This window comes from Carettochelys insculpta, chromosome 7 (genome assembly GCF_033958435.1).
Source record: "Carettochelys insculpta isolate YL-2023 chromosome 7, ASM3395843v1, whole genome shotgun sequence".
Taxonomy (NCBI): domain Eukaryota; kingdom Metazoa; phylum Chordata; order Testudines; family Carettochelyidae; genus Carettochelys; species Carettochelys insculpta.
Genome location: NC_134143.1, coordinates 7,386,801 through 7,402,004, shown reverse-complemented (window position 1 = coordinate 7,402,004; position 15,204 = coordinate 7,386,801). Strand labels below are relative to the sequence as shown.

General features: G+C 44.4%; 1 protein-coding gene across 1 annotated transcript; it reads left to right on the top strand.

Annotated features, from left to right (window-relative positions):
• Positions 1 to 8,177: 8,177 nt before the first annotated feature.
• On the top strand, positions 8,178 to 15,204 carry LOC142015914 (cytochrome P450 2H2-like). The gene is made up of 9 exons (XM_074999867.1): positions 8,178 to 8,363; positions 9,177 to 9,339; positions 9,746 to 9,895; positions 10,783 to 10,943; positions 11,200 to 11,376; positions 11,979 to 12,120; positions 12,777 to 12,964; positions 13,981 to 14,122; positions 14,967 to 15,204. The coding sequence occupies exons 1-9, from the start codon at positions 8,184 to 8,186 to the stop codon at positions 15,146 to 15,148; spliced, it is 1,485 nt and encodes a 494-aa protein (XP_074855968.1). The 5' UTR covers positions 8,178 to 8,183; the 3' UTR covers positions 15,149 to 15,204.

The following is a 15,204-nucleotide window of genomic DNA, read 5'->3' as shown; positions in this document are numbered from 1 at the left end:
TTTTCTTGCAAAGAAACTAGGAGCCCTGTCCTCAGAAATGAATTTTCCAGAAATGACTTGAACATGGTGATAGCCGGTGGCTGGGTAATGTGCGGTGAGGTACCAACTATGCCCTTGTTACCATCCGAGTCTTTAACCGCTAGAGCACAGGGCTCCTTCGCAGCGGGCAGCCAAGATTGGCTGACAGGTGCCCCAATGGTAGCACTAAGAGCCTTTCCACACCCGAGACTTCAACTGTTAGGACGCACTGTCCCGTCGCAGCGGGCAGCCAGGATTGGCTGACAGGCGCCCCAGGAGTCTGCCCCGTGGAGGCGGTACGACTCTACGCTAGGCACTTAGGACTCTCACCTACGGCCAGGCTGTGGTAACCAAACAGTCAAAGTTCTTTTTATTGTGCCGGCTGTGTTGCAGTGACAGAGAGTAACAGCAGTCAGGCTTAGATCTTAACTAGTTACAAGTTTATTAAGCTACAGTTATAAGCGTACAGTTATAAAAGGCTATTGTCTACTTCTTTTATGCTAGCAGAGTACAGGTGTTAACAGGTTACATTACAATTCAATACCACGACGTCTTAATGCAACAGCATCTATCTATAGAGCTCTAATTCTTTACCTGTGCGCACCAAAAGGAGACCTTAATATGGGTACATCTTACCCTCCTTAATATGGGTATATCTTACCCTCCTTGCGTGTCTCAATACCAGCATGGCCAAGCCAGGGTCGGTCACTCAATTCCGCTGAAAGACGAATATGAGTTTGGGCATCCCCAGTTATGGACCTCGGGAAGCAATCACCTGACCCGACCAGCACGTAGTTGGTGGGAATGCACTCAGAATCAGAGTGCTGCTGGGCCCATCTTTATACCCCCTGGGTTACGTATTCACTTTCTTATCTATGGTGCCAGATCGTACTGGTCTGTGTTTTGTGACGCCAGTTTTTACAAGGACAATTCTTACTTAATTTGCACTTGTAAGACAGGAGATAAAGAATGTGGGAGTACAGGACATTCTTTTGCAAGGGCGGAGATTTCTCTTCTGGGATAACTGTGTGGGCGCATCAAATCCATCAATGCCAGCCAAGGGCAGTTTTCTGAGGCCCTTCATTAACGGTTAGCCTGCTAGCCCTCTATCTGTGTTTTCAGTTCCTCAGGCTCACGATGAGCCAGCACATCTGGGCCCCTTTAGGAAGGCATCAAAGACTGTGCTGTTTAACTGTTGTTCAGTGCCCTGTGTGCTCTGAGGCAGCTTAGAGGGGAGGCAAAAGCTGGTCTGTAGTGGGGAGATTTTGTTTGGCTACACATGGTAGCATGTACCTTCGCATGGAGAAAAAAATCTAAGTGGTTTCTTTTTTATTTAGCAGACCAAAGTAAACCAGATCCAATGGCAGGAGGGTGACATCAGAAAAAGTCGATATTTTTAGAAGGAAAACTAATTGCCCATTAGTAACAGAGAGGAAGCCTTGCTAATCTATACACTATCAAAACAAAAAGCAGCCAAGTAGCACTTTAAAGACTAGCAAAATAGTTTATTGGGGTGACTAACTGGTTTGTGGATCTGGAGTGCTTTGATGTCTGTTTTGTGCCCATTAACCCTTTGTCTAAGGGAATTAGAAGTCTGTCCGATATACAAAGCATCTGGGCATTGTTGGCACATGATGGCATATATGATGTTAGTCAGGATGCCACACTCCAGAAGGCCCAAGATGACAGGCCTGTTCACTCCTACAGACAACCTCCCAACCTTATGAGGATCCTCACTAACAGCCACAGTCTATACCGCAGGAATACCAGTCCTGGAACGTTTCCCTGCAACAAAGCCCACCGCCAGCTTTGTCCACATATCTTCTCTGGAAATACCATCACTGGACCTAACCAGGTTACTCACAGAATCACGGGCACTTTCTCATGCTCCTCTACTAACATCATATATGCCATCATGTGCCAACAATGCCCAGATGCTTTGTATATTGGACAGACTTCTAACTCCCTTAGACAAAGGGTTAATGGGCACAAAACAGACATCAAAACACTCCAGATCCACAAACCAGTTAGTCCACATTTTAATGGAATGGGGCATTCTGTCAATGACCTGAAGGTATGTGTGTTACTGAAAAAGAATTTTCGCACCGTTCTTCAAAGGGAAGCAGCCGAGCTGGATTTTATATTCAAATTCAGCATATTAACACGCAGTTTAAACCGGGATGGGAACTTTGAGTCACTATAGGGGCTCATCTGCATACTTGGCTTAATCTAATTCTTTACCTCCGCCCCACCCCTCCACTCTCTGATTTGCTCACCTTGATTATCTTTTTCTGATTTGTCCTCCTTGCTTACTGTTTTTGGTTCTCTGTGCCTTAAATATTGAGTCTGTTCTGGTCTGGCTCTGGTCTGAAGAAGTGGGTCTGTCCCATGAAACTCACCTAATAAACTATTTTGCTAGTCTTTAAAGTGCTACTTGACTGCTTTTTGTTTTGGTTGCCCATTGGATCTAAATGGATTCACCATCATGTTCAGAGATATGCTTGTATTCAACCACTCAATTCGAGATTCTGGACCTAGCAAGTTTGGGCCCAGAGTTCTCACATGGATTCTTTTTCCATGGGACACTTTATTTTTTGTTCAGTCCAGCAGGGAGAGACCTTTGTCATCAGTCTCTTGCAAACAGAAGCTAAGATTGTTGTTGTGTGGCATGTGAGTATTAAGCTGTATCACTGAGCCTTTGAAAGCATGCCAAACAAGCTGAATTTTCAAGAGATCTTCTTCGAGGTTCTTCCTGTCAAAGAAGGCAGGAGATTTTGTATGTGAATGTCTGGCTATGTAAGCAGTGGAGGGTGGAGAGTTTTGTTCATGGGGAACATATGGTCGCATTCTACAAGGCAAAAGGGCTGTATAGTTTAGAGGGGGATTAGGCTGGCTGGCATAGTCAGGAGTGGATTAAACTGATTGCTCATATTTTCCCCCTCCTTTTGCTATCAGAACAAAACAGAGAATGAGAACAAAATTGATCCAGAAACCCAAGGACACAAAGAGGGAAAAACCTTGAACTGCTCGTTGGCAAGTGTTACAAGCCCAGGGAGCAACAAAGTAATTGGAATTGCTCGTTTGAGCATAAATTTGATCCAGTGAAAGTGATCAAGATGTGGGGTGGTGGGTCCTTGTCTCCAGAAAAGGCGGGGCCAAGGGCAGAAGGGGTGGGACTTAGGGCAGAGAGCCCTCCTTTCCCCACCACCACCCCCATGCATGGAACAGTGGCACATTGTTCTGCAGTGTTTCAAAGGGGCCCCGGGGCACTTGCTCCCTTAGCTCTACACCCCTATTGGTAGGCCTTTCAGATGGTACTACTGAAATCTGGTGGGATGATTTGCGTGGTTGAAATGTTAAAGTCAGTAGCTATATCCTACTCAGGAGGTGCTGAGTGGGTGAAAGGGAAGGGAGTGTGGTACTCTCAGGAGAAAAAAAGACATTACCTGTTGCCAAGTCAGAAGGAAATGATCTTCAGTGTGTATGAGTCAGTATTCTACAAAGAGGGGACAAGCTGGGGTACAAGTTGATGTCTGCCACAGGGTACCAGGGCAAAATGACCTTCTATGCATCTATTGACAAGATGTATGAAAAAGAGCTATGTAATCCTGGGGCACTTTAATTTGAGTGACATTTACTGTAAGCCTCAGGCTGCCAGTATTAAGTTTCCTGAAATTTCTAAATATTAGAGATGGCAATTTCTTAAGGGGCAAAAAAGAACAGGTCACCGAAATGCAAAGTAATGCTAACTCAAGCACAAATGTGCATGACAAGCACATTCATAATCTGCAAGCGGAGTAAAGTCCAGACCAGCGATGTGTTTACTGAGTATTTTAATAGGGTCAGGTTCACAAAGCTGTTAATAGTTATAGACAAATCAGCTGGGAGGAAGAATTACATCCAAAATAAATGAATAAGTGGGCCTCGTTTAAGAATACCTTCCTACGTGCCCCAAAAGCAGCAATCCAGGAAGAAGGGTTGTACTGGTTGAAAAGCCATCCTGGAAAGTGACAGCAGATGTAAAATACATAAATGTACATAACCAATATATGGAGGAAAGGGGTGTTTGATAGTAATGAATGGAAATCGGACATTTAGGTACTGTAGAGTTGTTTTAGTCGAGAAGCCAAGAGATGCTAAATCTATAGCCAGAAGAGTTAGGACAATAAGAAGCTGAGGAGCTTGCTGGATGATAAATGTTGATTAGGTCTGGAGCACTAAGAGAGTTCTGGAAGGCTCAAAGAAGCTAATGTTTTGCCAGTTTTGAAAAAACGGTAAATGCGGTGACCCGAGTGATCACAGATCTCTTAGCCTGACATTGATCCTAGCCAAGAGAGTGGATCATTTACTGTATTAGTAAATTTTGTTATTCATTCATCATTATCATTGTGTTTATGTGCTGTTATTGGTCAATTTGTATATTATTTTGTACTTAGTCAATGTATGCTAAGCAGATTTAAGTACTAGTCCCTCGGCATAAGAACACTTGATGTGAGTGAGTGCCATAGGAGCAACCCTATGCCTGCAAGGTCACAAGGTTATTGTGAAGGATTTGCTAGTTGGTACAGTAAAACCCCTATTTAAATGAGTCAAAATCGTGCGTGATGGGGAGCTGGGAATCAGGTGTCAGATTGGTTCCCAGCTCCCCTCCACTCCCAGCTCTCCGCCTGCAGGAGCTGGGAAACTGACCAGCACTGCTGCAGTGATCAGTTCCCTGGCTCTCAGGAGTGGGGAGGAGCTCTGATCAGTCTTCCAGCTCTCCTGACTTGCGTGAAATTCAACTTGAACATGGTTGCCCAGGAACGCAACCTATCTGTAAGTCGGGAGTTTACTGTAATGTTACTAAGAGCTAGGACCATCTTATGAAAAATAAGGTACCGCAACCTTCCTGGTGTGTGGAAGTACAGATAAGGAAAAGAGATTTGAAATCTTCATGCATATGCATAAGATGTTCGATGTGATCAGACGTACGATATAAAATGACGTTCTCTTATTTGAGGAAAAGTGACCCGCAGAATGAACCCAATGGTTGACCCCATGGGACAACACAGCTGGAATCATCCCCATGTCAATGATCAGTTATTGAGAGGCCAGCCAGAAGGATCTTTAAGAAGGTGTGTGTGGCTGTACTTACAGGGATTTCATGAAAAGGGAGGGAGGTGGGTTAAGTCACATCTCGGGGAGGGGAAGCACAAGAAATGGGGGTTCTGTCCCTAAGTGGCCAATCCCCTCTTCCTCTGAAGACAAGGCCATTGTGCAGAGGTACATATCCAGGGAAGGACCCAAATCCATGTACTGGCTGGGAGATAAACCTCAAGGAATCACACCCAAAGGGGTAAATAACGAAAGGGCTCTGAATTCACAACAGGAAGGCAGAAGTGAAAATGCTGGGGCAGTTGGGGACTTTGTGTCTGGAGACCTCACAAAGTAGACAAGCGGTAAGTGTGGGACCTCTCGGTGGCGCTGAGAGACCAGGTTTAGATGACTGCCCCCAAGCTGCACATTTGTGTGTTCAGAGAAGGGAATCCAGGACCACCAGAGGGCTCTGTGAGCAAGACAGGAGCCGGGGAATCCCCAAGCACTAAGAGTCCTTTAAATCCATATTGCCAAGCAGTATTGTGCCTGACGAGTGAGCCCCCACCATGCTCTCTAGCATGACGTCTTCCCCTCCACATCCAAAAGCACCAGTCCCCCTGCCCCAGAGGAAATATTCTCTGCTACAAAACAAGGGTGCTTGTGCCTGACAGAACACAGCAGATTACTGTCCTACAGCTGGTGGCTGCAACTGACCATTCAAATTAAACCTGTTTTCCACCACACAGGCTACCACAGCTGAGATTTTGAGTGCCCAGCAAACCCTGTCCAGATGGGTGGGTGAAGCAAAACGCAGAATTTCTGGAGTGGAAAACAATTGTAAAGAGAACAAAGAACGGGAACGATATGAAGAATGTAAAGACTGAGTAAACGAATGGAAGGAGCCACTCACCATGATGTGACCTCAGGGTTGTGGGTGTCTGCGAGAGAATCGGGGCGAGAGGCTAAAATGTCTAAAGTTGTCTCCAAACTCTGAAGTTGTTGGAACTGCCAGAAGTTTCTTGTTTTGATACAAAAGAGACACACATGTCCCGGCACTCAAGCCAGCTCCAGATTGTGAAGTACCTGAAGTGTGCTCCTAAGAAGCATATGCTGCAGAAATCCAGGGGTGGGATTTGTTACCAGGAGACCTGGCATCAGCAATACTGCTCTTGGAAGATTATACACATGCGGCATTTGCCACGAAGGCAGCTTTTAACTGGGCAGAGCAACTGGGCGGAAAGATGGACTTGAAATATTTTATTAAATAGGTGCCAACATTTCACGTTAAGAACCACAAGACGATTTGTGTCATTCTGTCCCCTTCAAACAAAAGAACACCTCTGAAGTCTGCTCTTTTCCCTCTCAGCCACTTGGAATTTGTGCTGCTGTCTGCGATTGGATCTGGCTTCTCTGAAGGTATTGATGAGTTCTAAATGACGCGGAGACAATAGTTCTTTTACTTTTCGTTCTCTCCCTCTTTGGGGTTGAAGGCTTAGGGGGATATTATCATTTTCTTTCCTGTTGTCTTAATTCATGGGGAAGGAGTATCAGGTTAAAATCTGTCATTTGATTAGAGAGCATTGGAATGAAAGAATGACCACATACAAATGAGAGGGGTTACAAATCTGAGTTGTTAATTCCTGAATAAGAGTAATAAGGTATCTGATGAAGCAGGTCTTTGCCCCATGAAAGCTTATGCTCCAAAATTTCTGTTAGTCTATAAGGTGCCACAGGACTTCTTGTTTTAGTTTGTAATTCCGCAGTTTCACATATGAGTTCTTTGAGAACCCTTTGATGAATGCCAGGTTCTGTTGATTTGTTACTGTGAGGTTTTTCTATCTGTTCCGAAACCGCCTCTAATGACACTTGAATATGGACAGTTCTTCAGATTCATAACCCACAAAGGGAGATTACCAAACCTGCACCATCCCAACAGTCTCAGCCGTGAAGACTCAAGCAAAGAAATCATTTACTCTCTCCACAATAGCTTTATCATCCTTGATTACTCCTTCTATATCTCAATTGCCTAGGAGCCCCACTGATTGTTTAGCAGGCTTCCTGCTTCTAACGTACCTAAAAAGCACTTTGCTATTACTTTCTGAGTTTTTGGCTAGCTGTTCCTCAAAATCTTTTTTGGCTTTTCTTACTACGTTTTTACGCTTAATTTAGCAGTGTTTACGTTCCTCCTTATTAACCTCACGAGGACTGGATGTCCACCTTTCAAAAGATCTTGATGAGTAAAGTAGGTCAGAAGGAGAATCTCTTTCATCGATCTCCCTCTGTGAAGACTGCCAGATAAGTCGACTGCAGATGTCTATTCTACCTACGCAATTGCCATAACAAGAATTGTGTATCTGCAATTGACTTATCTCCCTTGTGCAGACCATGCCTCAGAAGGAACTTTTAGATGCCCCTGCAAGGGACTCTGTGGGGCTGCTCCTGCCCCCCACCCTGCCCCGAGAAAAGACCCCATTCATGGCAGCTTCTACAACTCCCTTTGGCAGCTGCAAACACACTGAGCAACTGTCTCAGACAGTGACTCTTTAGCCTTCTCGCACTGTTGCCTCAGACTGGTTTAATGGGTTAAGGAGGGCAATAAAGCAGCAACCCAAGGTGGTGGCCAGCTCAGAGAGGGGCTGACAGGAGTTGGCTGTGTACTATTCTCCAGACTTGATCTACAACCTGTTGAGCACCGTGAAAGGCCATCACCCGCATTGTATGTGCCAGCTGGAACCAAGACTCTCGTGGTCTGCACATAGAGTGGATAATGATTCCATGGACATCTGGGGGTGGGAGACGGGCCTTCAAGGCTTCATGTGATGATTAACCTTTGGTCTGGGTCAGGGAGAGCACCAGCAGCAAACACAGTTCATATGCAAACAAAGGGTCAGAGGAGTCCATTTCGAGTTTGTCAGTGTCTAATAAACTTAGTTGGCCCTAAATAGTCATGTTGACCCACAAGAAAGGAGAGTCGTCATTGGCTAATTGCTTGAACTTTGCACTGTGTTTTGACAGCAATATATAGAGTGTGGGTTCTGAAATCCAAAGTAATCTCTGTCCAGAAGCCAGAAGAATTGCTGGACTCTTCAATGGAGCCTCTGGGAACAACCACTCTTCTCCTATTGATTTGTGTTTCTTGCCTTTTTTTCTTTTCAGCATGGAGAAAAAGGTCTGGAAGGGGAAAGCTGCCACCTGGCCCCCTTGCTTTTCCCATCATCGGAAATGTCCTGCAGGTGAATTTGAGGAACAGGAGCCAATCTCTACATAAGGTAGTGGAATTTTTTTCCTTATGACTGGCTTTGGCTCAGGGAGGCCAAATGTGGGCAAGAACGTTGTGGGAGACTGGAACAACAGGTTTGCCTCGGTCAAGGTGTAACATTTCCACGGACTTCCCCATGTCCACAGAGTCACTTGGCTCAGCATAGACGCTAGTGTGATTACTCGGGCATCACTTGCCCTTGGTGAACCCACGTTGACTACTCTTGATCACCTTTCTGTCCTCCAAGTGCTTCAAAATGGATTCCTTGAGCATGAACTCCATGATTTTTCCAGGGACTGAAGTAAAGCTGATTGGTCTCTAATTCCCTGGTTTGTCCTTCATTCCTTTTTAAAAGATGGGCACCACATCTGCCTTTTTCCAAACATCTGAGACCTCTCCTGATTTCCACAAGCTTTCAAAGATGATAGCCAAAGGCTCTGAAATGACACATGCCATTTCCCTCAACAGCCTTTGATGAATGTAACTTTTCTTATCGCTGCCCTTACTTCTCTGCCCATGCGGTGCTGCCTTGAGAGCTGGGCACCAAAGCAGCCACTGGTGTTGCCACTCTGCCCTGCCTTCAGAGCTGCATGGGGCCTTTGTTTTGGGAGCATGGCCAAAAAAACCACAGCCACAAAGCAAGTTTGCGTGATCAAATAAATTAAAGAAGCACCGGGCTGGAGATTTAGGTAGGGGGTGTGAGGATCTACATTTTGGATTTAGGTGCTTCTGTCCTTTTCTACGTGACATGAGAGCTACTCATATTTTTATGTTAAGTGGCTTTAGTAAAAGTACATTTGTGTGTCGTGTTAATCAATGACAGCTCAGTGTGAAGTACGGCCCAGTTTTCACAATATACGTTGGCTCCGAGCCGATTGTGGTGCTGTCTGGATACGCGGCTGTGAAGGAAGCGCTGATTGACCAAGGGCAGGAGTTCAGCGGAAGAGGAACCCTGCCATTGTTTGAGAAGATTTCCAAAGGAAGAGGTACATTTCAGAGGTGTCTCACTGATGTTCTCTGCATATGGAGAACACGACTCAGAAGCCCTGTTCTTTGAATGATTCTAACTTTACCCGCCTCTTGATATCCCAGTGCAGTTCTGATTTTTATCAAGTACCAGTATATTCCTTTTGCTCTAATTACTGTGCCACTTTACACTGTGTTAGTGAATAAAATACAGCCATTGGGCTAACAACTGATGGAAAGAACCAGATGGAGGATTTTGCTACATATACATGTCAATGTCGTTTTGTGTTGTTAGTAGAAGACAAACACCACAACCTTTGAGTTCATGTTCTTTCAGTGACCAATATATCCTTAGGTTAGACAATTTGGAAAACTGAGCTGATGTCCACCCCTCCCACAGCATCTGGTCTCCTCCTGTTTTTCCAGGTATTATCTTTAGCAATGGGGAGCAATGGAAGCAGCTTCGCCGATTTGCCCTCACCAACCTGAGAAACTTTGGGATGGGGAAGAAGAGCATTGAGCTGCGAATCCAGGAGGAAGCCCGTTTTCTGGTGGAAAGGCTCAGAAACACACAGGGTGGGGATTTGCTGTCTGTGTGCTGGAAACTGAAGAGTCGGCTAAAGACTCTCTTGTTTTCCTTGTCTTCTGAAAGTAACTTTGGTTCAAACAGTACCTACGCATATCACAATCTGTGTTTTCCTGAAATTAACTGCGTGAGAAAAGTTTGTGAGATAACGGTTCCCGATGCTTCTCCTATGTTTCCTTTCCTCTGGTCTGTGGCCAGTGAGCAAATGGATGAAGTTTGTCTAGAGTACGTGTACACCAACAGAGGGAACTGAATTAGGGTGGTTTGTTTTTTCTTCAATTTGTCGGGCTAATACAGTTTGCTTGTTCTGATTTTCTTCTCTGTTGGATGTCCAAGACACGATGACATTTGGATAAGGTGATTCTGGCTTCTCCAGGAATGTTTGAATCCCAATTTACAGTGCTTTCTAAGTGGTGATGATTATTTTATTATTTTATTAAAACTTAGTTAAGTCCTATTAGTTGCTTAACATCCCAGGAATGATGGGGTCTTATTTTCTAATGGGTTGTGTAAACAAACCTTTAGAGGCAGTCCCAGCCCCCACCAGAGTTTGTGTTATTGAAACTTGAAGATGGACAAGTGCAGAAAAGAAGGTTTATTTTCTCTTTTTGAGATGAGGAACCAAGACAGAGCGAGATGAAATGTCTCACTTGAGGTCCCATCTGGGAAGTGTCTGACATTGGTGGGAATTTTTCCCAGATTTCCTGAGACCCAGGCCACTGCCTGTCTCTTGCAATATTTAATGCAACAGTTTAGGGCTAAAATGAAGCTGACTGGCCGTCTGGGTGAATCGTGATCCAGAACGTCTCAATAGCATCAAGGGCTGAAAGTGGAAATACTGATTTAAAAACTTGACTCTGGCTTTATTGTGCTCCAGGGCAGCCCTTTGACCCCGCCATCCTCCTCAGCCATGCCATCGCCAACATCATCTGTTCTGTCGTCTTTGGGGACCGGTTTGACTATGAAGATAAGAAATTTCTGACTTTAATTCATCTCGTCATGGAAACCAATAAGTTGTTTGGCTTCATCCTGGTCCAGGTGTGTTCTGGAGTTTCTTCTGCTTCACTGTGGATGGAGGGACAGAGGCTTTTTTAAATATTTCTCTTCGTGTTCATTTCCCTTAAATAGGTGTTTCTGTTTCTCATAGTGGTCCCGTTCTCCTTGTCAGACTGCAGCTATTCCCAATATTGGGGTCCAACTATTTCATTTTGCAGCTGCGATTGAGTCAGTTGGGTAAACACTATGGTTATTTGGCCCACAGTAAAAAAGATGTTTTCTCCTTCCACCCTTACAGCTGTACAATTTTTTCCCGACTCTCCTGGATTACATTCCGGGGCCTCACCACAGGGTATTTAAGAATGCTGAGGAGCTGAAGATATTTGTTCTGGAGAGAGTGAAGATGCACAAAGAGTCGCTGGACCCCAGCTGCCCTCGAGACTTCATTGATGCTTTCCTCATCAAAATGGAAGAGGTATGTGAGGGCAGATTTTTGGAGTGAGTCTGACCAATTTTGGGTGTTTTTCTCTCTGCACAAGACCCAGAAGAGAACCTGGTTTCAAAACATGAAACTTCCATTCTAATAGCCCCACCCTGCTCATCTCATTTGTGTGAGTGATGCTGGTGGGACTTCACCTGTAAGACAGGCAGGACTGGTCCCTCAGGCTGTGCACACATTGCATTGAAAGATGCACAGGAAGCAGTGGCTGGCAGTTTCAAAAGGTGCCTGTGCTCTTAGCTCCAGACCTAGCCTACTCCTAGCTTACTGGAAATGCCTCTTGCAAATCCCCTGTGATATTTTGCAACAACAGCCTATCAGCAGTTCTGTCAGGGTCGGTCTTGCTCAGCAGGTAGCCAGGCATTTGCATGTTCATGGGGGTTTTCCTTCCTTTGGAGCATCAAAGTGAAACCATTTGGCTCCTAGTTTGAAAGTGGTTTCCTCTTTAGTTCAATATTTTGAAAGACACCAGGTGGTTCATAGATTGGGTAGAAGGTGAGAAGGCTCAGGCCTGTATGAAGAGATGCCACATGCTCCGATTGTCAGTGATGAAGGAAATATGACAAAATTCTCTGCAGGAACGACAGAATGACCAGTCCGAATTTACGACTGAAAACTTAGCAAGAAGCACAGTAGATTTATTCCTTGCTGGGACAGATACAACCAGCACCACCCTGAGATACGGATTCCTGATTCTTCTGAAATATCCACACATAGAAGGTATGACATAGATAGACACAATTTCTAGTTTTGAAGAAATGAGGGGTTCACATGCTTCCAGGCATCAATCTCTCGTAGAGTTCAGACCCCTGCCTCTTTAGTCATCAGACGGATCTAGCTTTTCTTGGAAATAATGCATCTCACCACTGTGTGCAGGCTGGTCATTGGTTTACCGAGAGTTATTCGGGGATGGGTGTTTTAGATCAGTGGTGACAGCTGTCGCCAGTGGAAAAGCACCAACACGTCTGCCTTTACCAAGCCTCCTTATAGGCCGTGTCAGCACAGGGCCGTCAAATGGAAGTAGACCACAGGCCAGGAGAAAGCGTATGTGTTTGTGTAGGAGAAGCCTTCACTGCCCCTGGCCGATTGGTGCCTCATTTGTGGGTAAGAGGTAACTTTCCATCCCAGGGCTGTCATGACCCTGTGTTCTGTTTGATAACACAGCAAGACGTGAGCCGTATCACCACCCTATAGCTACAGTGTTGGCTCTTTCTCCTAAATACCATGTATAGTAGCTTCTGTGACCCTCCAAGTGACCAGTTTTGTTATGTTCCCCATCTAAGATCAGTATATCTGGCAATGTGGCAAAAAAGTGGGAAAAACGATGAGGACCCTGGAGTCTAACTTTATTCTCAATGTCATCCATTTGCTGACAGAGAAAATTCATGAAGAGATTGATCGTGTGATTGGCCGAGACCGAAGCCCCTGCATGGCAGACCGAAGTCAGATGCCCTTCACAGATGCCGTTTTACACGAGATGCAGAGATTCATTAACCTTGTTCCATTCGGTGTGCCTCATGCTGTGACCAAAGACGTTCATTTCAGACAATATCTTATCCCCGAGGTTAGTTTTCAGGGTTTCTCTGTTAAAGTTCACTTCTTCGACATTTTCCTTTTTCAATTATTCGGAATAGAAATGTTTTGAATGTGGCCAATGTTCTTCACAATTACTGGCATGAAAAATAACAGAACCCTGCATTCTGCAGGCCCAGCTGTCATTCCGGAGAAAATACTTTGAACCTTGTTTACCATTTCAGACACGGAATTGATGTCAAATTGCATGGTCAACAGTTTTGCCTCTTTTTGGGAGTCTCTTGGGTGAGGTCAGTTTCCGAACTGGTTCTGTTCCCCGGCTCCTCCAAGCTTTACACATGCTCAAATATTAACAAGCAGCCCAACTCAAAGTGTTCACAACCTAGGGTGACAACTGAGCTTCACTTTGAGCTATATAGGCATTGTCAGCATTATTGTGTTCCTCTTAGTTATAGGGAAAGTATTGGTGTGATAACTCAATTATAAAGACAAGGTAAACTCAGATGCTTCTGAAAGTGAGCTGAGAGAGGCACCTAATATTTCTGAATCTAAACCAGCATTTCCTGTGAACATATGCAGCTGCTCAGGAGAGAGTCAACTGCCACCCACCCGATTAACAGAGCACCCACAGATAGGCTTTTGTTTCTACCAGTGGAGCGGAAACAGGCTTCTGTGCATGTAAAAATTCATTCTGCAAATTTGGGCAAAAAATCCATACATGAATGGAAAAGATGTGAGGGAGCATTGATCTGAATCAGACTTTTGCAAACCTCTTTACTGTCGAAACCAGGGTGATGTTCTAATGGGAGCAGACTTTTCCTGAGATTCCAGGATCTTGTTGTTCCAGGTGGGCTGCAGTTTGATGGGGTTACCTTATCTCCTGTGATCTGATGATTTGTAGTTGTGTTTGAAGCATGACTTTCCAGACGATGCAAGGAAATGCAGGAAAGGAAAGTGTGTCCCATTTTGTAACTCAGTGAGTTCTGGAGACTTTATAATTTGCAATGGAACCACTCAAACTTTGTTTATCTGTATTTACTAAATCAGGGCACCAAAGTTTTCCCATTTCTGGAGTCGGTCCTATATGACAGCAAGGAATTTCCAAATCCGGAGCAGTTTCACCCAGGGCATTTCTTGGATGAAAATGGTGCCTTTAAGAAAAGTGACTTCTTCATACCTTTTTCAACAGGTAAAAGACACTGTATTTATTTCAGACTCCAGACCATTCTCTCTTAGCTTTGTCTTGAGCATACAAAGATTCCTCAAACTCTCATCTTCTCAGCATTTGTAGGTCATCCCTGAGACAGAGCTTCTCATAACAGTGGAGCATCTTTCAATTGCCAGTCTTTCTTTCTTTCTTTCTTTCTTTCTTTTTGATCTGCTGAACAAGCATTTCTCTCTCCTCTTCCTTGCAATGTCCTATCTCCCTTTGTCTGTCTGTCTCTCAGCTTCCTGTGGATGAATTGTGATGGAATACACATGAAAGAGTAAAAATGAAGGGAATAACGGGCAATAGAGTTGAAGTTAACTGTGCATGAAAATCTGGATAGAGAGGAATAAGGGCTGCTTAGTTTATCAACCTTATTCCAATCCAGGAAGATCCCCAGTAACTCTGTTAATAAAAAGAAAACAAACTTCTCTGGTCTTTCATCTGCCTCCAGCCTGCTACTTTCCTTACCTGCACCTCTCTGTTTGTTCCTTCCACTGAAGAACCATCAAGCTTAAATATATTAGCTGGTTCGAGATTTGCATTCCTCACCTCTTCCCACCCTGCTCTGTATATTGGTGTTTAAAAAGTTACTGATCATATGGAACTCAGCCTTTTAAATGATCTGTTACTGAGGACTCAAATCCACCAAAGTTTTCATTTCTTCTTGGACTCTTAGAGATGGCCATTATCTTCTATACAGTTACCCTGAATCTCTCTAGGCATCTAACTTTAACCCTGAGGTTTACTTCCATTGTGACGGTATTTAAAGTATATTGCAAACAAAGATTTCCTGCATCTCCTCAAACTTCCTTTTCCATTGCAGGGAGAAGAATCTGTGTTGGAGAGGGGCTGGCTCGGATGGAACTCTTTTTGGTACTGACAGCAATTTTGCAGAATTTTACCTTGAAACCTCTCATGGATCCCAAAGACATTGATTTAACTACATTACGAAGCTTTGTGTTATTTTTACCGAAACCGTACCAGCTCTGTGTTCTGCCTCGCTAAAGATCATGAAAAACCACCTCAGGATATTTGCACACATTAAATTTAGTGTGAAATAA